The sequence below is a fragment of the Trachymyrmex cornetzi genome, unplaced genomic scaffold, assembly GCF_001594075.2.
Source record: "Trachymyrmex cornetzi isolate Tcor2-1 unplaced genomic scaffold, Tcor1.1 scaffold321, whole genome shotgun sequence".
Taxonomy (NCBI): domain Eukaryota; kingdom Metazoa; phylum Arthropoda; class Insecta; order Hymenoptera; family Formicidae; genus Trachymyrmex; species Trachymyrmex cornetzi.
In genome coordinates, this window is record NW_017297908.1 from 803088 (window position 1) to 830163 (window position 27076).

The following is a 27076-nucleotide window of genomic DNA, read 5'->3' on the forward strand; positions in this document are numbered from 1 at the left end:
ATTGTCGTAGTCGTGATGTAGAGTAAAGGGTCCTTTACATAGAAGTCGTAGACGGTCGTAGAGTCTTAAGCCATAGGAAACTGACCAATTCTAATCGAGTATTCTCTTTATATTTGATTGTGATTGGTTGGTTTCCGACTTAAGACTCCACGACCGTCTATGACTTCTATGTAGAGAACCTTTAAGATCTGTTCTATAATAGAGTCGTAAGCGGTAAGCCATAAGAAATTAATTAATTATAGTCGATTATTCTTCTTACACTTAACTGTGATTGGTCAATTTCTTACGGCTAACGACTTGCGACTCTATTGCAGAACAGGCATAAGACAGAGAAGAACATTGATATTGCAGTCGTGCCTAATGGGAAAAGTGCCGGGAACGCAAAAAAATTTTGAAGTATATTGTATTAAAAAATATTTTGTATTTTAAATAAAATTTTGAAAATACTTTGTATTTTGTATTAAAAAAAAATATTTTATATTTGAAATACAAATTTTGGACGTATTTAAGATACTTAAAAAAAGTATTTTTCTATTTAAGATACTTAAAAAAAGTATTTTGTACTAAAAAAAATTTTTTGAAACATTTTGTATGTTGTATTGAAAAAAGTATTTTGTATTTGAAATACGAATTTTGAAAGTATTTTAAATTTTGTATTTTAAAATCGAAAGATTGAAAGTGTTTTGTATTTTGTATTTCGAATACTTTGATTATGTATTTTGCGCAGATATGCCTTGATAATTCATTTTATGATCGACTATATATATGTTCTTTTAGATGTATACGCTATTTTCCGCTGTTGAGATTACAGCATGAGATTTTAAAGACGATTAAATATCAATCTGCCAGTAATATCGCCGGAATGTGCAATGTAAATAGATTAATTAATTAGCTTATTAAATTAATCAATTAAATTACGAATCGGTTAAATTCAAAACTAAACTTGTTGAAAAAATCCTTCAATAGAAAGTTAATGAAATGTATTAGCAAAATTACGTAAAAGTAAGAAATATCGTTTGATTTTCCGCGTGACAAGAGCATGAGTAATCGGCTTGGGGCTGCCTTGTATTATCGATGTGTCTGGCAAACTTTCTTTTTCATCGTCATTTACTCTCTCTTTCTCCGTTCCCTCATGCGACTACATCGAATATTGGAAACGTCACTTCTTTCGTTACGCCTGACGTACTTCATCCGCAAATTCATTAAAGCAAAACGATATCAAGCCGCTTTTATCGAATCGGCTCGATGAAACGATAAATGAAAGGACAGATTTTACATATTAAATCGGAATTTTAAATGCTAATAGCAGTATTAAATTATTCCAATTAATCTAAATCAATTATGATTGACGATTACAATTAATAACAATATAATTTGCAGAATACATTGTATTTCTCTTTCACGCTTTCCCGAGAATCGATGCCTTTTGCAAATAGCGATCACGATTTGAAAAAACATCGCGTACAAAAATAATCCCCGTATGTTAAATATCAGTATGTAAATTCACGAGACTCCCGCAAGCCCTATTCGATCATACGCGAATTCGACAGATACGTTCGCAGCCAATTATTCCGGTCAATATTCGGAATCTCCGCATCCGCGGACACAAACGAAAATGGAATGGAAACGAGCTGTTTTATTTCATATCGACCGACCGACCGACCGGTCGTCGAATTAAGCGGATATCCTCGGGCTTACCTGCTCGCTTATTTTGATCTTCTACGGTGCTCGTCCACGAGAGTTACCCGGTGAATGATCTCCCTGTTCAGTCCAGTCCGGCCCGGAACGACCGTTATTATTGCAGTTAGGCGAGCTTGGAGCATTGTCGAATTCATTAACGTCCAGCTGCGCATGGGCTTCCCGTTCCTCTGGCTTTATTTAGCAAACGATTAACGGCTCAAGAGCCGAAACACGTAGCTGGGTGTGAACGTAAAATATTGCCGCCACTATTAGTGCGATTAACGTTTTTCCGGTTGTATCAGCTATGTGTGAGGGTGTCGAGTATCTTTCTCCGTATACGTATATACATTCACTTTCGTATTTCACAGTCTATAATTTGAGAACGTTTATCATTACTGCGATAAGATTTTTCCGATTACTATTCTTTCATTTTCACTGATTTCCTGGCATCATTTATGCAGTGAATCATAGGCGTGTTTCGAAAACTTGACGTTTTTTAAAAAAGGAACTTCTTATCGTTGAATAAAAATGATATTATTTACAGCTTGGAGTAATATTAAAGTAAAGATCAAAATTTAAAAAAAAATCACAAATTCTTTTAAATTATAAAAAAAGAATTAAATTTGCAATAGAAAAAATTAAAAATTTGTCTCTAAAAAATCATTTTAAGTTACTAATTTAAAAAGGATTATATATGAACATATTATACATATACATGTCTTAATAAAACATTACATTGCTTAAAAAATGTAGAAACTTGGATAGAGTTTATTTTCATTATTTATGTTTCACAAGTTCACGCTGTCAGATTTGTTTTAGATGCAATTTGGATTCATTAATTTTGTCACAGAAACACATGGAACTATTAGATTAATTAATTACGAGTACTGAAATAGAAACTTATTTATCTATGGAGGAAAGAAAGTTATAAACTCGACTGCCAGTGGCAATATGCATTCGAAATAATAAGGCCATCAATAAAAGCATATCGGGAAAATAATTTCAAATATGAAACCAATTCCATTATTTTACTTGTATTAGTGAACTAATAATAAACGTTGTTCGCTTAATTACACTAGTTTAATGATAAATGTACTTTATGTGTAATATAATTTGAAATTTTCAATTGAAATGTTCGCTTGATCAGAATTGCGGTTTATTACATCACAAAAAAGAAAATATCTAGGAATTTACGCATTTTAGGAATTAATTTCTAGCGATAACTATTTAATTTGATAACTATTTTTGCCAATAATAATTTTAAGAAATATCAAATAAAAATTACATGGGAATGTACATGGATTGAATTACTCGTTTTTTTCTAGATTTACTTTATTTCATTGTGTTTTATCGATGACTTTTGATGCATACATTTTTAGGTATTTATTCGCGCAGTAATATCGGGAATATCACAGATTTTTCGCCTACAACAAAAAACTACGCTAATTAAATATGAAATTTAATGGATTACGTTACACAATTTATACACAGTTTTATTATCAATTTGACTTTTTAATTGGCTATCTCTCACGTTTCCCCTGTATATAAATTATATAACAATAATTTCAAGAGTGAAAATGGACAAGGATAAACAACCTCACAATCACTCGTTCGATATGCAATATCGTAGCAATCGTAATTATCAGCATCTTCGAAATTTCTAAAACATACAACATTTCTAATTTTCTAATCTTAAAGGTTTATTATTTTAACAATATGACACTACAATAAATTTTTTTGTTACAATGCATTGTAATTTATTTTAAAGTTTAAAGTCATTTGATAGACTGTGTAAAGTGCTAATCTCAAATTCGTAAATATCGATTTATCTTAAGATATGCTGAGAATATAACTTACCTTAAAATAATTCGTATAGCATCTTCGATAATTGAAAATCCTGGGGGACTTAGTACCGTTTTCGCTTCGCAAATTGTGCGCAGAATGCATAATCGTCCTGGTAAATTTTGACTAAAATGGATAACAATCGATGTTAATCTTCATACAAAAGTTAACATAAAATTTCTAGGATGCTTTGGATATTATACATTTACGATATAAAAACATGTTTGTAATATTTAATGCATGTCCAATAAAATTTAATTATAAAATCAATATTATAATATATTTATCAAATGATTGTAGTAAATATCTCTCTCTTTTTTCCTTGTCTTAAATATTGTAAATATGTATATATACGTAATGTCTGCTTTAATTTCAAACTTACGAAATAATTTAACAAAAAAATATTATTCTTACAATTCATTAAACATTTAAAATTGTATTTTAATTTTATGTTTGACCATGTTCACAAATTTTTAAAAAATCTCAGTTTAGTCGTGAAACATGATTTAAATAAAACAAAAATAATTTCTTTTTTACCTGTCCAACGCTAATTCCAAATTAGCATAGAGTTCGCGCCTATGTCGCCGTTTTAGTTTAGACGGTCTTTTGATAGTAACCTTCTTCAAATCTTCCTGGCTAGGTATAGGCCATATTACATCGAATTCTAGGTCTAAGTTCCAGTTTTTAGGCTCATTAAGTTGAATAGCCTTTAGAAGAACAAGAGTCATCTAAACAAGCAATTTCATATATATTAATATTTACAATTTAATATGAATAATACATCCTTAATCGAATCTCTACTAATACATCCTTAATCGAATTTAAATGGAAAAGAATTATATTAGAAAATATTTATGAAGAGACAAAAACTTTCTTTTTCTTAAATATATTAGTGAAAAAGCCTTGGATCGCGAGCGTTTTTGAAGTTCTTCGATTGGTGGGCGATGATTTGTTTCTCTTATTAGATTTATTAAGCGTATTATTTCAATGGTCAAAAGGTTTATTGAATGTATCTTAGATTCTTTAATTGATTTTATACAATAAAGAAAATGATCAGTCAACACAACGATCTCGTTCTTCTCGTCATTAACAAATTACAGCCGCTCCACGCGTCATATTTTATAAATAAACATCTAATGTTAAGGTGCAACAAGAAGGCAATGGAAAGTGTAAGTGTGTAAGTCAGAGAGGTAACGTGTAACGCAAGTGGCGCATCAGACACGGCGTAACCCATTTCTTACATTAGTAATTATATACATTAGTAATAGTTTCATTTATTGTTGGGTTATAACAGGAGATATATGTATACTTCTTTATATTCGCTAATAAATAATTTCAATGAATAAAGCATAATCATCAATGAGCAAAAGAAACGCGTATTTCACTTTTTATACGAATAAATGCGATTTTAATAGAACATGTCCACCTTCGGGATAACTTCTCATAAAAGCACAGTTATCGCGGTAAAATGAGGAGCCTCATCCGTCTAACTGATTTAACCGATCTCGACCTCCTCAGGGCAAGCGATGACACCCTCATAAAAGTCTAGCGTAACAAAAGATGACCCCTTACCGCCCGTTGTGAATATCCAACCATCTAACTCACCACGAAAGCGCTTCCCTTTGGAAAAGTGAGCTCCCGTCTCCGTCTGGACAGAGTCTCTCCTGACCTTTGGCCAGCGGCACTTAAGTTGGTGTCATTACGGTGACATACCGCCTCCCCCAGGAGCAACAACGGGTCCAGGATCACGGTGAGAATCAGGACGAGCCACGGGGCTCTCATTTCTCGGAATTATCCGGGCAAAATCGCCCTTTCTCCTTTCGCTCTGCGCCACCTCGGGCCAGCCCTCCCGGGAGGTCACGGGATAGAGACCATTTTCAGAAAACCCGGGAACATCCTTCGCGGTTACATCGAAATATTGCACTTGTGCACACACGAGAAGCGACTCGCCACGGCGTTGACGGCGTGACAGCGTCGTTCAGCTACCGATCCTGTGTTTGCGCTGTGAATTGGCACATTGGCTTTGGCAAGAGACGATTTTCGTCGCAGGACGAAAATTTGAGTCAAAATTTAACACGTTGACAACATGGTGGTCATCCGTGATTGCCGTGGTAGTTATCTCAATTTTTTCAAGAGCAATCTGATGGGTATTAGAGATCGGTTTTGCCACAGTCCAGTTAACATCAATTAAAAGTATAACATAATATTTACGTTATAATTTCGCATTCAACAAATGTAAATACAAATGTAACATAATACGTGCTATTTAATTCACGTCAAATTATATACAATTTGAGTTATTTTAAATAATTTTTCAGGTCACCATTACTCCAATATATTAATTTAACTAAAACAATGGAGTTAAACAATTTAATTTGAAAAAACATATTAAAAATTTGTTTTAAATTTAGTTTATTATTTATTAAGTGCGTACGTTAATATGGATGTTTTTTACTTTAAAATTAACCACAGAAATGGATCGATTTACATTTTGATAATTATAAAAATAACAAAATGTTATTTAATTCAAAAGATTGATTTACCGTTGTTCTTTTGATAGCTAACAGTGTGTGGTGGTACATAACAATTATATTATTAAATGCGAAATTATAACATAGATGTTATGTTACCTTTAGTTGATATCAAATGTTTCAAAATTACTATGTAAAAACGAATCTTATCGAATATAAAATTTTATATGATATACGTAATAATGTAAAAAAAGTAAAAAAATGTTTTAATTATATTACTTATAAAGATATGTAATTTTATTTAATCGTATTACACATTATTTTATCATTATATAAAAATTCTACCGTACATGATAATAAGATATGAGATTCACAAAGTAGACATATTAAACGCCATTAATTGCAGTTCTGTAATCGAGTCATCTCTTTGTTATATCTATTACTTTTACGTATACTCTACATGCATGCGAAAATCGACCGCAAATGAGGTGCGTTATCTATTCCCCGGACGTAAAATTGTAACCTAATACATAAGTCACGTATACATTATAAACGAGAGTTAAATTTTTCGTAATTTTTTAGCCGTATACGCAAGCTAACGTGCAGAACTGCTTATACTGTTATGATAAGGTATGTGTGTCCGTATCTCATACGTGTACTACATATATACGTTTTGCTCTGACATATTTTATGTCGCGGTAAGATATCTTTCCGGTGGCAATGCGCAGAATAAATTTCAGTCCTCGTCGTATTTTAATATTCCGTCGTGTGTATATACAAAGTACTTATAAAATATATTTCAGTATAAAAGAGAATATTTTAAGTAATTAAGATACAGAAAAATACAAATATAATACAGAAATGACAAAAAATATATTGAAAAACGTGTAACGGAGGGTGCTTTCCATTTGATGACATAAATCGACACAAGTGTCGTTCTATCTTTGTGATTCTCCAAATGTCAAGAAGGATAGAACGACGCTTGTGTCGACTTGCGCCGATTTGTGTCAAATGTAAAGCATTTCGGAGTGTTTCAATAAACCCCAAGATGGCGTAATTTGCGACCGTGTCTCGTTATAATTGCGCAAGTTTCTTCGCAAATAAAATTATTTAACGACCAAATCGGTACGTTATCCCGGTCGTTTTCACATTCATGGAGGTCGTCGGAGAGGGGGTGAGAGGGGGGGGGGGGGGGGGGGGGGGGGGAGGGGAGAGAGAGGGAGGGGGAGAGGAAAAGGGAGAAGGAGAGAGGGAGAGGGAGAGAGAAGGAGAGAGGGGGGAGAGGGAGAGAGAGAGAGCTCATTAATTCTCCGGATTTCTCGTAGGCCATTAAAATCTGACAAGCTGTCTCTCGTTGCGGAGTCCCCCGGCTTTTCCATGCTAATCTTGAAAAATTTCACGGAAAGCTCGGGTGTTCTTTATGAGAGGTTCATCGAGTCTCCGTTTTCCCTCCCTTTCTCCCTCCTATCGTCCTTACCGCAGCTACCAATTCACTAGCGAGAGAGCCTTTAAATTTCGTAAATCTGGCGAAATATATTCAGGAACGGGCTGCCTGTTTTATCCAATTCCAGAGATCCGAGTGTGCTCTGACCATCTTCGCAGCTTCCATCTGCAAGGTAATTTCATTTTGGGCTTTCGGGTCTCCTCGATCTTATCCGCTTCAGTTCTTTTTCCTTTTTTTTTCTCTCGTCCAACGACGCGCTGCCGGTTCCATCCGGCCACTCTGCGCGGCCTTACGGGGAACCGCGTGATTTATCCGGCACTTAAAATCGAGCGATCTTTCTCAGGATTTCTGTTTAATCGCCACTGCTACGTAACGCGAAGAGAATTGCCATCGTAATAAGGGAAGTAATAGATTTATGACTCTCGCGTCAGACTTTCGTGGTCCCCGGTGCTCTAAACGCCTGGAACATCTCTTGGATTCGCGTTGCAACAACGCATTTATCCTGCTTACGGTCTATTTCCTCGAGTACGCGACTTTTAACGCTGTTCCGAAGTCCATTTCGGGTAAACAGTCTGATTCGTCATTAAGGAAACCAGTAGACGCGGCCTTGTCTGTTCAGCTTACAATAATAGATCGCATATTCGCGGAATAATATACACGGACGCTTCTCTCACAGTGAAGCGGCGTGCACTTCCGCAGCACCGAGACATCCGTGATGCCGTCGAGTGTTGCCTCACCGTATGCGACGTTACGACGATTGCATTACATCGTGTTTGCACGTACGGTGATGGTAAGCTGTAATGCAATTCCCCTCCTGAGAACGTCAGCTGCGGTTTACATCGTGTGTCATTAGCGCGAGTTGTCGTCAATTCGCGAAATCGTAATCCCCCGAAGTTGAAGCCTCCCAGCCGGAATGTTGGCACTGACGTCGCGTTGTATCATTGCGGTGGAATCTATCCGAAACTTCACGTACGTTGATAGTAGCTTTTCGTAAGATTATACAAAATATTTGTAATTAACATTCGTTGTTTCAAAGATAATGGCTTCGAGAAAATAATTAGCACCAAACAGTTCGTTATAAAATTCTGAAGTAAATATCTGTTTCAAATTAATTGAGGATGAACACATTTCCTTATTTGTTGTATTTGCAAAAACTATATAATAGCCTTCCGGGAAAAATAATGTTACAATTACATTGTTATTATATTTGAAAATATTTGTTAACAAGTGAATAATTTTTGTAAAGTATATAGTAATTTATATTTTGAAGAGTCTCCTCTCTCTCTCCTCTCTCTCTCTCTCTCTCTCCCTCCCCCTCTCTCTCCTTTCTTTGTCCCTCTTTCTCTCTCTTTCCTCTTTGCGTTGAAAGTTCTGTTGTAATTCGAGCAATTTGGTAGTCACGAGGAAATTCCAAGAATAACGTCGACTGCATAATTTGAATTGCTGACGTCATTGTTGTCGACATAGTTGTCGATCTCATCACGTAGCTACGGTTACTATATTATTTGCTTTTACACCGCGATATTTTGCCTCCTTTCTTCTCAACTAAAAAGACCGCGCGGCAGCTACTCAGAACGCTTCAATTCTAGGAGGTCACGGCTTGTGATTTTGCAAACTGTGCAGAAAGAGAGAGACAGGCCCAATAGATTAATGTATGATATAAATAGATTAATTCATGACGAATGAAATTTATGACGGATGTTTTTGAAATGCATTTTGAAATAATAATAAATCATCGTTTATACAAATTCAAATTATTGCCTTATGCGTTAAATTTATCTTTTTGCGATTTCATTATTTTTCAATATATTTGTTATTGATAATTTCTCACATAATTAAATAAAATTAAAATTAACGTTTTAATTTCATAATTATGGTAGTTACAAGAAAATTCTATTAACTATTTATACATTTTTATATTTAAATAAATTGGAATTGCAAAAAATTGTTTTTCATCAGTAGCTTGCTGTAATTTTAATTATTTTTGCAAATCTTTTTATGCTGCTTGAGATAAAACAGCACTTTAATATTTATTGTAATTTGCTTGTATAAATCGTAACCTGTTTGTGAGTGTGCAATTCAGGCGCTCCAGTAATTTGAAGGGATGGGAAAAGTAAAGTGAGTTCTTCGTGATGACTGCTCGTTTCGTGCCCGCGTAAGACGATCACGCTTGATTGCAGCAATTCAAAAGACACCTGGACACTTGGCGTGCATCTCGTCGCAATTCTCGCCCAAGTGATACGCTCGCTCGTACTCGGTCATCGGATCGATGTCATACTGTCCTCCAGGCAGGCTGCAATCATCAATTTGTTATTTTACTTAATAGCTACCGTATACGTCTTTTTCAATCAGTCTTAATGATACAGTAAAGTGAAAAATAAAGAAGATATGACATCAAAATCTAATTTAACCCTTTAATAGTAATTGGTCTGGGTCAAATGTGATCCTATAGTTTCGTCAGTTAAAGCATTTTTTGTTTTATCACAATTATTTAAAGTCAGTGTGTGTGTAAAAGTTAAACTTTATTACAATACATTTTTTACTGGAAATTATAGGATTCATTCAAAAGTATTATTAGGGCATTAATATTCGCTTTGATCGAATTTGACCTTCTTCACTTATGTGTATTTTTTTATCTACAAATAAATAGAGGAAGAAGTATCATTATTTATTCTTATTATATAATATATTATGTTCATATTATTATTTTTCCATTTTTTATTAGATGAAAAATGAGCAAAACAGAGCATTGAGTTAGACCCGACCTCAGTTTATTACATACATCCTTTATAAAAAACCTTATTATTAGAGGGTTAATTTAATTCGTGACTTACGTGAATATAACGTGTAGGGTTTCCTCGAGGAAGCTTCTCTTCCCGACGTCTTCGCGCCTACGCCCAGCAGCCTTGCAGATTGCTTTGAGAACGCAGGCCTTACCGTCCTTCCCCTGGCTTCACGAAGAACAGAAGATGAGATATGATGGGATGACAAAGATTCGGAGCAGCAGGAACAGAGATCGTTTATCATTATCATCCTCGTTATCGTTGTCGAGCTCGCCAAGAGCCAACGGTTCATTCATTAAGTCCGCGATAATACCGGAGGTTAAAGGGGAGGGGACCGCGTGTTGATATTACCAACCACGAAATCGAGCGGCACTGTGAATCCGAGGGTGGTTTACAATGAGTTCCTCCTCGCTCCTCGCCGCACATCTGCTAAACAACCAAGCATCGTAGTCCCCTTATAGAGGGTCCCTTATACCCTCCCCCATGGTGAGCAAATACCGGCAATTACGCTACAGCTCTGTGCAATTTAAATTAGAGTAACCGCCGCTTTTGTCATCCCCGGATTAACCCCCACAATTCGACTCTTAACTGAAACTTTACTGGTGTGTATAACGCGCGTCTGCAGTTGGCGGGAAAATATATCTCAATTGAGGGTTGCCACTGTGGCGAACGTAGGGTACGTGTCTATCCGACGATCCTCGGTCCAGTTAAGCAAAACGGTTTGATTTATGTCGAGAAGGGAATTTCACCGTACGTGATCGATGAACTAGGGGTGCTGTTTTATGCCTCAAATTTGATGGGACAAATTCTCTAGATAGATTCCTTAATATCCGAATTACCGAAATTCGTCAAACTGGATCTCGCTGCGAGTTTTGGTTGGCTGGATCATAATAATATTGATGTAACGATATATTGACATCAGATTTAGAATTTGTTATATTCGACGATTTTTATAGAGTTCTGAACAGAAAGATAAACGGATTGACGGTGGAGGTAAAAAATAAGAGGGAAGACTCTTCTTGCAACTTTTGTATTTGCACATGTTTTGTTAGGGTCGATCTTCGCTTCGACCGGATGACGGATGAAGCGATAATACCACATAATCAAAATGAATAACGACCCTCTTTACTTTCGTGGATTACTCGACGAAGATGTCTCGGGCATATATAGAACCGCGCGATTCCAACGATGAGCTTGGCTATCCAGCGTGACGAGAAATAAAGCGTCGTAATGGCACGTATACGCGTCATTCTCCGAGTAATCCTGCGTATTTTTTTTTAGACGCAATTGAGCATCAAACAACCATGACTCATATCTTCCCACTAAAATACCGACGCGTTCGACGGCGCCACGAAATAAAGATCATTAGAGAACCTCAAGTAAGAGATTGGACACTGAAATGCCCTGAATATGGTGGGCCAACGCTTAAGATAGAATGAAATAGATATCTAAGCGGTTTGTTTTATCTAATCTTATTCTATAACTATCTCATAAATCTCATTATATCCTAAACATCCTGAATGACGGGCTAAATGGACCAATCAAACGTTGTGTAAACATCCATATAGCACAGATCATTCCAACAATATTGCAGCAACATTGTAACGTTCCAGCAATATTGCAGTAACATTGCAAACGTTGCAAATATTACAAATGTTTCTGCAAATTCTGTGTTGTATGGGCGGTTGCCAATATATATTTTACTTAAGAATTTCTAACGCAGTGTCTACGGCTGGTATTCATAGTTGATTCTTATATTGTACTTAATACCAAGAACAGTCTTAAGGTGTCATAAACCAATCACAGTCGCATTAAGACATTACTTAAGACAGTCTTGAAATAAGAATAATTTATTCCGAAACGTAATAGGTATAGCACACACAAGTCTTTAAGCTTTAAGAAATTAACCAATTATAGTTGATTATCCTTTTCACGTACAATTGGATTGATCAATTTCTTGAGACTTTTTTAAAGCTTACTATACCTATTGCGTTTCGGGATTTATGAATACCAGCTTAAGAATAGTAAACCTTAAGCCGTAAGAAACTGACCAATCACAGTCAAATATGAGAAAAATAATTGAATACGATCGATCGATTTTTATGTAACGTAAGGCTTACCATTGATTGAGTCAACGAGACGGAAAAGCGATTTTCCCTTATTTCTCCTCTCGAATTATTAGAATGATTCAGATCGCGAGAACGTTTCGGCTGATTTCAGACAAATTTCAATGTTTACACTCATATATCATATATCATAATATTAGTCACGGTTACCGTAACAATTGAATTTATTTGATACGCGGCGAAGCGCAGTATCGGTAAAACGCTTGCAACGTCGAAAATCTGATTAAGTCAGAAATTACATCAAAATACATGTTATCAATTTGAATGGAATTATCAATCAGTTCAATCGCGACATAATATAATTGCTCCTAACAACTCCCGGGTTTCCGGAGAGGAATAAATTGTTTCTATTAAGCGTTCAATAAAAGTACGTATCGGCGATTGTTCTTTTTCGATTCGATGATTAATCGATCATTCACAATTGTAATTTCGTCTCATCGCTGTACAAGAACAACTCAATTAATTTTTTTTACATGTCGAGAGTAATTCTGCATTAAAAGAGCAAAGGAATCCCCTTGTCGACCGCTCATTGCGTGATTCCCGGCCGCTTTCGATCTCATTTCCACCACGTAGAATGGCCGTCCTCGAAACAGCACGAAATGTTGCGATCATTGCGAGAAGCCTCTTAATCCGCACGCTTAATGTGCCTGTAAGCACTCGAACAATGTCCGGTGAAACACTGGAAACACTAGGGTGACCGAGCAAGGGTGGTTTTACGGTATTATGCGTCGTCGGTTATACCTGAATCATCGTCGTTTCTTCGGGACCATTTTCCGGCCTCGAGCGATGAAAGCACACCGTTTAATCCGCTCGCCGCTCGAACCACCGTTTAAGAGCGTTTCCCTGTCGCTTCATCGGCCGTGAAATACATTCGTCCCACGTGTCTCATAGAAATTATTTGGGTTATCCAAGTGTAACGTTTATTACAGTCACGCACGCGGAGCTTTACGAGGGTCCATTTTTAAATTCGCGCGAAGAAACGTCGATTACCGTTGATGGGGTTACCGGATGACTACCCATTTTAAATTTCCGACACGTTATTATTTTTCCTCCGAATCGAATCCGTCTCTAAACGAGAAACGTTTCGCTTTGGGAAACAGAAGCATTTTCCGCGACGAAGATGAGAAGGCAGCTTTCCAATAATGGCTTGCGTCTATTTTTCTTCGTGATTCGAGAAGCAGCGAACTTGCCCGACAAGTCGTTGAAACAAAAATCTCACGATAAGTCTCACCCTTCATTCGCATTCGATAGAATTACCATTTTTCCATCAGGACCTTCCACTCGAGGAAGAGGATAAATCTGATCAGTAGAGGAGAATGAAATAGACTCAGAGGCGAAATAAAATGATGAAATATTCAATTTTTCTACCGAATGACGAAGTATGTCGTAATCGTTACAATAGAAATTCATATTTTTCTTCGTTATGTCCGAAGATAAGTTTCTACATCATTTCCACATTATTAAAATAATTTACAAGATTTTTTTGGTATACAGATCGCGCAGTTGTCAGTAATTTATACGAAATGAGAAGAGGAAACGCGGCCCCTCTCTCTGGCTTCCTTGTCTTTGTCCGCCTTTCTTACTCACGTTCTTAGCATTAGCTCCACTTTATGGTACAGCTCTCTTCTGCTCCGACGATGATAAACCTCAGCTGGCTTCCCGTACAGCATAGTATTTCTGTAGGGTAGTTCCCACGCAAGCCCGGCGGTAGTACCAACGGTAAACATTCCTTGGGGCTTTGCATACGTGCTTATGGTTAGACAGAAGACGAGCTGCGTAATAATAGTGGACAAGTAGAATAATGCTAAATTAAATTTTCTTAAATCGCAAATAATAAATAATATTTTATTTTAACTCTCTCTTGCTCTCTCTCTCTCTCTCTCTCTCTCTCTCTCTCGATTATTAATTATTGATTAATTAATATACTTTTGTAAAATATATTAATTATTTGTCCTCACTCAAATTACAAATTATTTTAATATTTGCAATTCGGAGTGCGCGTGTTTTAATTCGGCGGCAACATATACTTTACATATTAATTATAAACTAATTATATTCTAATTATATATATCCATGTTGCTTCGCTTATTAGAGTCTTTTCAAACATTACGCATAAAGGGAGTTCCGTTTCATTTAGCATATGAAACTTCATAAGCTAAACTGTATCGAGAGTTTATGTTGCGCTATAATATACAACTTCGCGCAAGCAAAACTTCCACAAGCTCATATCGACCTGTCTGGTGCGTTTCGCACAAAAACACGAGAGAGCACGAAGATTATAATTTCATTTTAATAATAGACCCTCGGTCTTGAAAACGAGTGTAACAGGTGCGTTTACATTCCTCTACATTTTCAAAGTTTATGCATCGCAAACGGAAACTTGACACGAAAAGAATAATAATTGCCGTTTCTGCGAGAGAGCTGAGTGTTTCCTTATTGAAATACATCTGTCGTTGTGTAGAATAAAAGTTATCTTACTTGAACGTTGCTGCCTTGAGGAAATATCAGATACTTAGTTCCGACGTCTCTCCCAGACCTTACTAGCGAGTCGTTCGAGAACGTCATCGACGACACTGTCGATTCTTCAAAGCAACGCACAAAAATGCCGAGCAAAATAAAATGACGGAGACGATTAATCAGCATCGCGGTACGAAAATTTCCTGTTCCATAAAGCGGAGTTAAAATGCTAGTTCTAACGATAGAATGGGCTTGAATATGTAACCGTTACTTGCTCTCGAGAACAAACGCTAACGAACTGTATTTGTCTGTGTCGAAAAGCAACGGTACTTTATTATTGTTCTAACGATGAGTAAGTGGAGAATAATTTTACTCTGTTCTTTATTCCTCTGAGAAAAATAGAGAAGTTTAAGAAAAAACTTAGAATATTTCGCATAAAAACGTTATCCTTTAAATTGAGGAATTAAATGATACAATTAAGAACATTTGGACTTAAAAATACATACTTTGTTAATACTCCAAATATTTTTCATGTAATACGCAAATGCATCCTATTACGTTTATATTTGCATTTTTATCAACCGTTTTCTTTTCTTTTTTGCATTTATTTTAGTCTATCAAGTCTATTTGATATTTAATACAATCAAATAATGCCTATTCAAGCCAGCACAGGATGACAATGTGAAAATTGGTTTATTTAAATTAACATAATTATAATCGCAGACGTTTCGATTCTGTTTCGGATCCTTCTCAATGCTCTATGTAAATTGTTAACAAAATTCAGTCATTTCAGATGAGATTCGACATCCGACGCATAAACAGCTTAATAACGTTTCGATGATCATTATACCAGGAAATACGATGATCGGATAACATCACTGTTACATTACTATTCTTAGATGATTGAATTTTGTTAACAATTTACATGGAGCATTGATAAGGATTTGAAACAGGATCGAAACGTCTGCGATTATAATTATGTTAATTTAAATAAACCAATTTTCACATTGTCATCCTATGTTGACTCGAAAAGGCATTATTTGATTGTATTGATTTATCTCAATCGAGCTTTAATACTTAGTTTATTAATTATATTTGATATTTAAATCATAATTGCCTGAATTTTTGTACAATATACGTAATGTAATTAGTTTAGCAAACTTAAAATACTTCGTATAAAAGCATTGTTTCGTAAATTAATTTAAACTGGATAATAAAATCGAGAATATATCTTGACTATATAATATATCTTGACTGGAAAAAAAAACGATTAAAATGAAATAAATAAATAATAGAAGTAAACAAATATAACAGAACATTGCAAATAAATATAATAGAATACAAATGCATTGCGTTATATTTATTTGCAATGTTCTGTTATATTTGTTTGCTTCTGTTCCATTATGTTTATTTCACTTTAACCGTATTTTTCCTTTTTATTGTATTTTTTCAAGTCGTGCAAGACTATCTCTTTCATACTTAATAGATCACAACTGCTTGAAATTATTACCTGTACAATGTACGATAATATTGATTGTATTAAACAAATTACAAGAATAATTATCAAATTAGCATTTTAATTGGTTATCGATTACATTAAAGTAAATTATGAACTGGTTAAGTATTAACCTGATTCGAATTATTGTCGATAAAATACAATGTATATTTTCTAAACATATTTTAATTTATTGCACAAGGCTGATAAAGTACTGCAAGTTTTCTTCAATTTATTCGCATAATAAATATCCAACATTCCACAAATAATATGTACATAATATTAACTATGTAGACATTATTAACTATCCTCATACGTTTTTAGAGCCCACAGCAAACGTTACTGTAATAATTAAATTATCTTCTGGATAAATTTCCGGTTAAAATAACTGCAGTACTAAACTGAGCACGTGGCATATTATCGAATCAGATGCATACCAGCAATCTAATTTAGGCCGAATATATTATAATGTACATCGTGAAATTATATCGAGCGCAATGCAACAAAAGTAGGATACACGCGCAAATGTAATATAATGTTGGAAATACTATCTGCTGTAGTCAAGTTACAGTAAAAAATTTCATACTCGAGAATACCCGCTTTACAATTTTCATGATGACGACAATAACTTTTATGCGGTACTACCACGTGTTATGACAGACACCGAGTCATTATCTTAGGATTTTCTGGTTGTTGATTAAAGTATTACGTCAAGTGGCCGCCGGGTTACCTTGTTAAACATTGTTAATAAACAAGCTTGCAGTTACGCGACAGAATTTCATCAAGTAAATACAATTATGTGCTTATAGTTGCGACTAGTTCGTCGCGTTCGTGCGCAACAAACACCGACGAATGGGAAACTAGGAGCTGCTCGCACGAGGAAATGCAAAATGTTCACTGAATGCATATCGATTAGACGTTCGTTACACTACGAAAGTATATTTGGCATATTTTATTTCCAATGAAAAGGAAAAAAAAAAAGAAGTGGGAGGGAATCAACCGTGTCGGACGCTCCGTCGGAGCACTCTACAGAAATGAACCATAAATCGACGAGAGCCCGGTGACCATTTTATTAATGCAAAACGTCGTGAAATTATTCGAAACCGCGCCGAAATGAATTACACGTTGCGGAAGTAATGTAATGACCGATATAGAATATTCATGGGTCGAGAGCCTCGCGCCAAACTTTCTGAATTTAATCTCGGATTCGTCGTTGATGTTAAATAATCGTTTATTGCCCCCAATATATAGCCCTTCGATATGTATAGTGGCTGGCAAAAAATTGTTATCAAAAATTATGTAAATACATGACATACTTGCAAACTCGATTAATCAAATGCAATATTCTAATGATATGAAGATGTCACTAGAATGTGCAATGTAAAGAAAATCGATGAAATATTGACTATATATTTCATGTTATACTTTATGAATATATATTGTGTGATTTTTTACCTATCATAAACCAATTTTGTATGTACGTAATAAAATTATTATTATTATTGTCATATGTTACTTATAAATATTAATCCAGTGATAAATGTATGTAATAAATGAATAAAATAATATTATTAATATATTAGCTAATTACATTTTAAAAATAAATAATCTTTCTTGGCAAACATACAAACTCAAATTTTGACACATTGCGCGAACTTATCTCTCGTGTAGTGTCTCTTCTCTTTCAATAAAGAACGACAAAGTCGCATTTGATAGGCGTGTTTGAAACGTTTGTAATAACGATAAACCAACAATACAACAGGTCGACCGTTTTATCAGTCGTCAGTCCAATGCGTTGCGAAACGACGCGCGAAGCCATACCGTAACATCAGGCAGAAAAATCACCGCGGAATAGGACGGCTGCCAGAGAAACTTCGCCGCAAGTTTCCCATCAGATTTACACTCTGTAGTTTTGTGGGACGACGCGGTTTTTCGAACGACGCGGTGAGAGGTCTGTCGCAGCTTCTGCCGCAACTTCAAAAGTCCACGTCATAAATGGAGTGCTGACACGTGGGGTACAGCCGTTCGCAGTCTCCGCCCGTTTCGTATGCGCGATCGTAAGCGTGGTCCGCCGCCCGCTCGAATTTGGCACCATCCTTTGGCAATCTGTGAACAGAATCGCACGTCGTAGAATAACGGTTGGAATTCGATTTAAAGATGTATGTGTCACACTTAAAATATTACTAAAAGTATCAAAATTTCATAGATTGTTCTATTACTACGTCTGAGTATCTGTGTCATTTAAACACAATTCTCTTATCGGTTTAAAAGTTATTTAATTTTTCTGTTTGCCTTGGTTGTCATACAAAAGTTAATTTGGATTTACTTACTCCATAAGCGTTATATATTTACCTAAAACTGCAGCAAAATATGACAACTGTGCTGCATAAACCATTAAAGGGATCTTAAAGACGATTAGTCATATTGAAAATAGCACTTACACATATAAACGATTTAAATGTCATTGACACATCACTACATTAATATCTCACTCACGCACGCCATACACACATAAATTTTTGTATAACAGTTACATTTTAATTAGACATCTAAGGCCTAGTTCCACAACTCACGGTTAACTCTTAACCGAGGTTCAACTTATCCATTGTCTCTTTCCAATTCTCGAATTGGAAAGAGATGAGAAACAAATTGAACTTCGGTTAAGAGTTAACCGTGAGTTGTGGAACTGGGCCTAAGTCCAATTTTAAGAATTCCACATTATTTCTTCAAACTACTAATTTGTGGACTACTATTTCGTAAATGCAGATTTTTATATGAAGCAAATGTTTTCACAACATGATAGCTTTGAAGCACCATTAGACTAAGAAATAGTAAAGATTTTAATTTCGCAATTTTTTGTTGTTTTTAGCATAGGCTTCACTTTACAGACACATATTGATGCGTATACTTTACTTCTGGAAAAGAATTTTCAAATCAGTAAGAAAGGAAAAAAGTAATTGTTATACACACACACACACACAAATTATATGGTTTGGTCGGTAATATAGATGACTTTAGGATTCCCCTAAAAACGAACTAATTTTATTTCGTTTTTTACAGTTGATTTTAGGACGTATTTACAAGAAAATGTTTTGATTGGCTTTTTTTTGCTGATCTTTTGTATATTACGTACAGCTAAAATTAATTCTCCTAATTTCGAAGTCTTATTACTCGATCAATCGAACTCTATTCATTTCTTAATTAATTGAAACAGCAGCTAACTAAAGTTAAAATTCGTGAGGGATGTATGTATATCGGAAGCTTTTGAAAGAGATTCAATGCTCTTAAAGGAAACCGGGTCTTATACACTGAAAGAAAAGATTGGCTAAATATGGCATAGCATTTTTAATTGGTTGCAACAACTTTTGGTTGAGTTAGCTTATCGAAATCTTATACTAACATTGCAGATAGGCTAAAGCAACCAAAAATTAGCTGCTGCAATAAAAAATTAGCTATTGCAGACAATTAAAAATGCTAGGCCATATTTTACCATCTAATTTGTTGCAGCAGCTAATCTTTTTTTTCAGTGTACTTACGTAAAAATTGCGTGAAGGAGCTCCTGGACGAAGGATCCCCTGCCTATCTGGACAGGATCTCGCTGGCCTGCCTCGCAGAGTGCCCTCATCACGCAGGATCTGCCATCGAGGCCGGTGCTGCCAATGAAATTTAATTTAAAAGCATAAACTTTGACGACCAGCTCGGCGGAGCGTCTGCTACGCGAAAACAATTACGCTCAAAACAATTTCGTTTCGCAATCGCACTTAAAAGTAATTACGTCCTCATAATGCGTAACAACCGCGCACCACGAGTCGCATAAAGCGACAAGAACGCAGGCATTATCTGAGTCGTGTCGCAAGTTACATTCACCATAAAATTAAATCGTTTTTCTAATTGATATACTTATCACATTGATTCGCATCGTTTCGATGCAGTTTTCATCGATGTCTAATGGTTCGATAATAACAGATAAGGCGCGTCTCTTCGCATTTTTATTCGATCGTAAAGGATTTTTTTGATGCTTGAAATTGTTTCAGATGCATTCAACCGCGATATGCTTCTCGTCAACTCGAATACATGTTGAAAGATCGGGGGAAAAGCCGATTGAAAAATAGGGAATAACGGCACGACACTCACGATTGCAAGAAAGCTTCCATTTTCGGATATACGACGCTCCGGCTTCTACGGTGAAGCAAATTCGATATCTTTGAGTTGACCTTATTCGGAAGTTCCCAGGCTAAGGCAGCTGTCAGTCCTAGCACCAAATCACCGTCTCGGCCGTACGCTCCGATAGTCAGACAATACACTAACTGGAAAATACACAAAACATCCATGTGCAAATTCAGTTTTTCGCGCAAATTTCGCAGACTGCAGGCGGCACGAGCGGCGCTTTACTTTTCTACTTTATCCGTGTACTGAAATCTGGGGGAGGCAATAAAATTTCAAAAGCATACAAAACGTTTGCGAAGTACTTGGCCGAATTTACGTGATGACTGTTTGATTTTCTGCAGATCTCTAATGCAATCTTGCTTAAAATGGCTTAAAGAACTCTCACATTGTGGAAAAATATTCTGAAATAATTAATTTTAACTTGTAAGAATTGTTTTATGTTAATACATTGTATATATTATAGAATTTACATTACAAATGTTTTATAAATCATGACGAGAGTCATTAGAAAAATCCTTGGATTATTAAAAATAATTATGAATATTAAACTGTCCTTTTTTTAGCGTTATTTAAATTTATTTAAATATATACAATAAGTTAAACAAAACCGTTATATGAATAAATCAAATAAGTAAAAAAGCGTCGAATACGATCAAAGATAAATATTGATATCTCATTATCTGGCTGAGGTAGGTTTTTCGCAATAAGTTCCTTACAGTATTTTAAGATGTTAATAGTATTAAATTAATGATTAATTTAATTTGTGATATTATTATTACAGTTTCAGTTTACGATTACGTTTCAAATCTAATAATTGCCGCGTATTTTATATAACTGGAAAAGTATTTAAAATTTACATAGAAATATTATTAAGCACCAATTTAGCCTCGGTCATATTTGGAACTCTTATAAATTTATATGTATATATATTTACCTGAAAATTACAGCCCTCCGGAAAAATCAAATATCTCTTAGGTCGCGACAAAATTCTGGGCTCGACATTGATTTCTGTTGCGTTCTCGTGGACGACCGTCGAGCCGGCGAAGAAAATCAAACAATTCAACCATCCAACAAGAAATGAAAGCCGATAGTCTAACATAACTTTCATACGGCAAAGTGTTAACGTTTTCTCGAGTCATATGTAACCATTTACAAAAAGGGGAATATCGAAGTCACAAAAGAACGAAATCTCGAATGAATCCTGAGACGAGTTCCGACCAACGAGAAAACACAAAGTTTTACGATAAAGTTCTGCTGTAAACTTATAAAAACCGATATCTAAAAGTAGGTTCCCATGCAAGCGGACCGACCTCTTTTATGACGCATTAATTAAAAACAAAAAATCACACGTGACTTAGTAAGTTAATGAAATTTAATATATCCGTTTTGTGTCATCGACCAACGTCGGCGGTTCATCGTAGATAGTCGTCGTTATACTAGCGATCGTGATCAGCAAGTACGAAGATTTGACAGATGATTCTTCTGTTAATAGTAACGGTAAACACATTGCCTGCTTTTCCACGATTTAACAGTTCGCCTCCGTACTCCGATGATTTCTTGGCCAAACGGAACAATCGTATGTTTGTACGGCGCGTTATTCACTCTTACGTCATTTAAACACAGTTTCGCAAGATGGAACAGAGACGTTATCTTTACCATTATTACCTTCACGGACGGTTTCCGCAGCACATTTTTTCCCCGTTTGCAGTCTCGCACCTTAACGAGGGAGAGCAAATTTACAGCGAGCGTAAACACGGCATTACTGCCGGAAAGAAACAGACGAAAGCGGAACGTTTGTACCATAAGTACCTTTGAATCGGAGTACTGCACTAAAATGTAGGCAACAATAAGCAGCACTCAATACAGATGTAATTTTCGAGAATATCTGTAAGAAAGTTATAAAGGTATATTTATTTTTATTAAATGTATATAAGTCGACAAGTTTGATATAATCTTTATGTTCTCTCTAAAGTCTAAAGTATTACAATTAAATGTACCTAATTGACTATAAGTAATTAGTATTATTAAAATTGTAATATTTTGCAAAAGATAAATAGATTTCTTTCGTAAAACATTAAAACCCTAACCGTTTAATCTTACAGGATCGTCTTTCAAATTTGTATATAGATCAAACATTTCTAACAATTAATAATAAATATATAATAAAAATAATTATCTTATTCAAAAAATAAAATATTTAATAGCAAATATTCAATATCTTTATAAAACACTCGTACCACTTACGATCAATATTGAGAAATTTTAGAGCGATATGCTTATATTTTTAATTTGATCTCTCAAAATAATCATAATTGAATGTAATAACAAGCTTATATTAATAAAATAGTTTAAACATGAAAGAATTTTAATAAAAGTCATTAAATAATTGTTGCATAGTGCAAATTTTCAGCTATCAAAATTTTCAGCAACCAAAATACCGAATTCTCTATGAATTGCGAAACATTCAGACATATTGCAGTAATTTATAAAAAATGTTTAATGAAAATTGCACGTGTATATGTATATTGTGTAAAAGCACTTTATATTTTCATATTAGGTAAAAATTATATCGAATATCACTGTTAATAAAAACATCCTAGAAATATATTTTATTTATATGCCTTAATTTAATTTATACTTTAATTTATTTATGTACTTTAATTTAATTTTGACAACGCCAATATCGTTAGTCCGTTAAAGTTATAATGAATTTCTGGCGTCGGCTATCATCAGCATCAATTTCATCTCAAATACGAGGTTCTGTCAACGCAACTTTTTCAACTATTAATATATATAAATAAAAAATTCAATTTATATAAATAAAATAATCGCGAGTCCGAGTTGTTCTATTTGCGTATATTTATTCTCCTTTTTTAAAATTTCTTCCATCTCTCTCTACCATTTCTGTATGTATATTAATATGACATACGAAAAAAGAAATTAATTTAAATAAACTAATATAATAAAAAAGCCTTTTATAGAACCAACACAAGTTCTTAGCACAAAAATTCATGTTTATTTAATAAGACAAAATACAGACGTTTCAACTCTTGTTTTAGACTTTTCAAATATATAATTATTCTACTTAAATTAGTGCAAATCGTACAATAATTAAATATATTAAATCAAAGTTATTAATTTATTTACCAAACGTACGTTGAAAGAAAAGTTGTTGAAGATGATTGTCAACTTATTATATGCATAAAATTATATACTCAATTAAATGAATAGAAGTTAAACGAATTTAGCTAGTATACATTGAACTGTCTGGTTTAATAGTATGAGGTGATATAAGAGAAAACAGTGTTAATAGCTCGACAATTACAAACGCGATTTGTACCATTAAACCAGACAATTTTTATACACGTTAAGAACTCGTATTGGCTCTAAAAGGCTTTAAAAATTTGTGTTGAGTCTAAAAACTTTTTATTACGATATATTAATATATTTTAATTGACCCTGAATTATTAGAAAAACTTTAATTATTAAATAAACTGACGCAATAAATTAAAGTGTCTTTTAAAGAATAAGATTGTAATTAAATTCTCTGTTTCTTATATTATATTTATTTTTTGATGACGATCAATTATCATTTTGTAAGCAATTGCAAAAATTATAAAGTATATTACATTTTGATTTGAAGCATGTTTACCAGTCGATAGTATTGTTCGGGTATTTCGTGTGTAAGTACATCACTTAGAATTTTCTCCTAAAATAAAATGCAGAGCTTCCGTGCAAATCCTCGCGCGAATACAACTCCGCAAATTGTGTCCGCAATTAAGAGAGTGGAAGGAAAGTCAATAATTAGTCTACGTTCTTAAAGTTCCCGAAGATTCCTCGAATCTTCCTTAAATACTTCGTTAATTAAGGACGAGAATATTTAATCCGCTGATAGAAAAACGATACATGTTGAATTTCCCGCAAAAGAAAGCTTCGAAATGATCGAACGGATTATCTTTAGAATAAGAAATTAACTTATCAGACTTATCTCATTAAATTTCTTTTATATACATTTACCCACATTTATTAAATCATAATTGAAGAAGAAGAAAAGTAAATTCTCTTAGATATATTTTTATGTTTCTAAAAGAAATTTTATCGTTACTATTAAATGTCTATAATTAAACATAATTTGTATTTGTGTATTTATCTATCTTTAATAAATTATCTAATAAGATTTATATATAATAAACGTTTCTGACGTTACCACAGATATTTTCTTCAAAAAGGTTACGCTGTGTGTTTGCGGATCATCTGCGTGTCTTGATATATCGTTAAATCGTACATAAAGGGAATCTTCCAGAGAAGCAACTCAGTATCAGGTTGCTTGTCGCCTTGATGAAATGTACTGCAATATTCATGAAACGTTGGCGTTTAATAATATATCAAGACACGTAGGAAAGATAATCTGCAAGTCGTATAGCTTCTTTGTACATAATAAAATACATAATAATTAAAAGAAAGAATGACGCTCTTTCTTAAATGTCGAAGATATCAAGGGAATTTGTAATTAGTTCCTTCTTAATTAAAATTACAATGGATATTGTGTATTTATCGTTAACAAGGATTTACGATAAACATGCCAAACACGGGATAAGTGGGCGGTAGAGGTAATGTCATTCAATTCTCTTTGAGATTTTCTAGTCTATTCCGTCGTACCCTTTCTGCCCTTTGTCATTTCCGCTAAGCTGTCGTTATCAGTAAGCTACCCTCATGTATATTCGTCGCGGCTGAATCTTTTTGTGCTTCGATCCGTCACCGCGCACATAATGTCACTTGTTTTGGATCAGGCCTAACAAAACCGAACTAACGTACCCCTCTTTTTTTTATTCGGCGATTTCTGTACCCCTATTGCTACGGCTCGTTACTAGAATTTTCTATAGAAGCCCATATTGTTCACAAGAAATTAGAGGAGATAATTTTTTGAATTAATGATAATCTTGCAAATTTTCTCTGTCGCATACAGTTAATTACCACCTTTCGATCTCAAACACCTTTAATGCTTAACTTCAATTAAACCTCAATTGGAAAAATAATTAAAGAAAAGTTAAAAAATTTTAAAAGATCGAGTGTTAGGGACTAAGTAAGTTTAAAAACTTCATCTTAAAATCAAAGAAGCTAACAAGTATCGATGTAACTGCAGTTATTATTACGATATTTAACGTGATAATCAATATTACAATACTTGATGGGTTTTCTGAGTTACGAATATGTAGGATAGTAATAATGTCGGAGTAGACTGGATAGTAATCGAAATACGTAAAAAACTTACTTCATGTGGCCAAGATATGCAAGCAAGAGAGATATGGCTTAGGATGTCCAAGAGGATATTCGAATAAACTCAAATTGTAGAACGAACCGATGATCAATAATGGTGCTAGTGCTGTTTGTAGCGTCTTTGTCATAGTTTCCAGGTCATCGGCAAGTAATTTGAATTAATTCTTGCTACACGAGACACAAATGTATATTAATACCTTTTATAAGAATTTCAGAAATAATTTTTGTAGATTCTCTAGAAACTTTGTGAAGGCTACTGTAAGGTGCTTATATTAGAGTATGAAGTATATACACATGAACTAACAAGTACTGAGTGACAGAATAAACACATACGATCTAGATTAGCTTGCTTACTCCTCGCGGAATTTTTTTATAAGTGTGTATTATTACAGAGCATAAACAACTATAAATTATTTACGACTAGTAACTATTTTTGCAATATTATGTCTTTATACTAGGTTTCAAAATATTTAATGAATGCTTTTTATTTGTGACACTTTTAACTGTGAGTTGAAACTAATAACTTCGATAATGTGTTTTATATAGTATATAGAAGTTAATGCGCACAATATAATGTTTTTTATAAATTAAAAGTACGTAAAATTATTCTTGTAATAATATAATTTTTTAAGAATTATCCATAATTAAGAATACTAATTATTATTCATTTATTAAGAATAATCCATTTATCAGAATTTGATCGAAGTTGATTTGCCCTCTGTCTTGTAACTCATTGTTAAAAGCTTAGCTTTTAATATATTGAATAAAAAACAAAAATGGCACAGGTATTGACTTATATAGATCTATATAAGTCAGTAACATATTTTTTGACCCTCTAATGTAAGAGACCTCCTTAAGTGATTTCTATAGGTTGTGTTCTCACACATATATACGATCCTATAGAATATTATAACAATCATTTTGTTTCAACTCAATATATGTATATCTGCAAAATTATTGATTAAATAATGTTTTTTTGTTAACTTAGCGTGCTTTCCGTTTAATGCATAATGCATTAGTTATCTTTATCGTTCATCAACAAACAAGAATCAATAAAACATCATGAGCATCATGCGTGAAACAGAATGTATCATTATCTATGTGCTATCAGGTACTTATTACAAAACGATATAACATACAGAAATTCAAATTAAGAGGGTATTTTAGTCTAACGGGTAAAAAAAATCGATTTTTTTTACATATTTTGCAAGTATTTGATATAGAAAATATGTTTGTAAAAGGAATTAGCTCGATTCGCAAAATTTACAAAGTTATTGCACATGGTAGGGAGCGTAATTGATTGGCGTAATTAATTTTCCTCTACAACTAACTTT

General features: G+C 34.1%; 3 protein-coding genes across 3 annotated transcripts; all 3 read right to left on the minus strand.

Moving 5' to 3' along the window:
- Positions 1-3055: 3055 nt before the first annotated feature.
- On the minus strand, positions 3056-5304 carry LOC108762771 (uncharacterized). Its single transcript, XM_018509932.1, has 5 exons — positions 5128-5304; positions 4060-4250; positions 3538-3648; positions 3212-3340; positions 3056-3104 (listed from the first exon to the last, which is right to left on the minus strand). Exons 1-5 carry the CDS (start codon positions 5302-5304, stop codon positions 3056-3058), a joined length of 657 nt encoding a protein of 218 aa, XP_018365434.1.
- Positions 5305-9621: 4317 nt separating this feature from the next.
- LOC108762795 (uncharacterized) lies at positions 9622-14989 on the minus strand. Its single transcript, XM_018509971.1, has 4 exons — positions 14825-14989; positions 13934-14118; positions 10272-10388; positions 9622-9730 (listed from the first exon to the last, which is right to left on the minus strand). The coding sequence occupies exons 1-4, from the start codon at positions 14987-14989 to the stop codon at positions 9622-9624; spliced, it is 576 nt and encodes a 191-aa protein (XP_018365473.1).
- Positions 14990-17964: 2975 nt separating this feature from the next.
- Positions 17965-21877, minus strand: LOC108762788 (uncharacterized). The gene is made up of 4 exons (XM_018509966.1): positions 21400-21877; positions 20433-20605; positions 19835-19951; positions 17965-18404 (listed from the first exon to the last, which is right to left on the minus strand). Exons 1-4 carry the CDS (start codon positions 21571-21573, stop codon positions 18275-18277), a joined length of 594 nt encoding a protein of 197 aa, XP_018365468.1. The 5' UTR covers positions 21574-21877; the 3' UTR covers positions 17965-18274.
- Positions 21878-27076: the final 5199 nt, after the last annotated feature.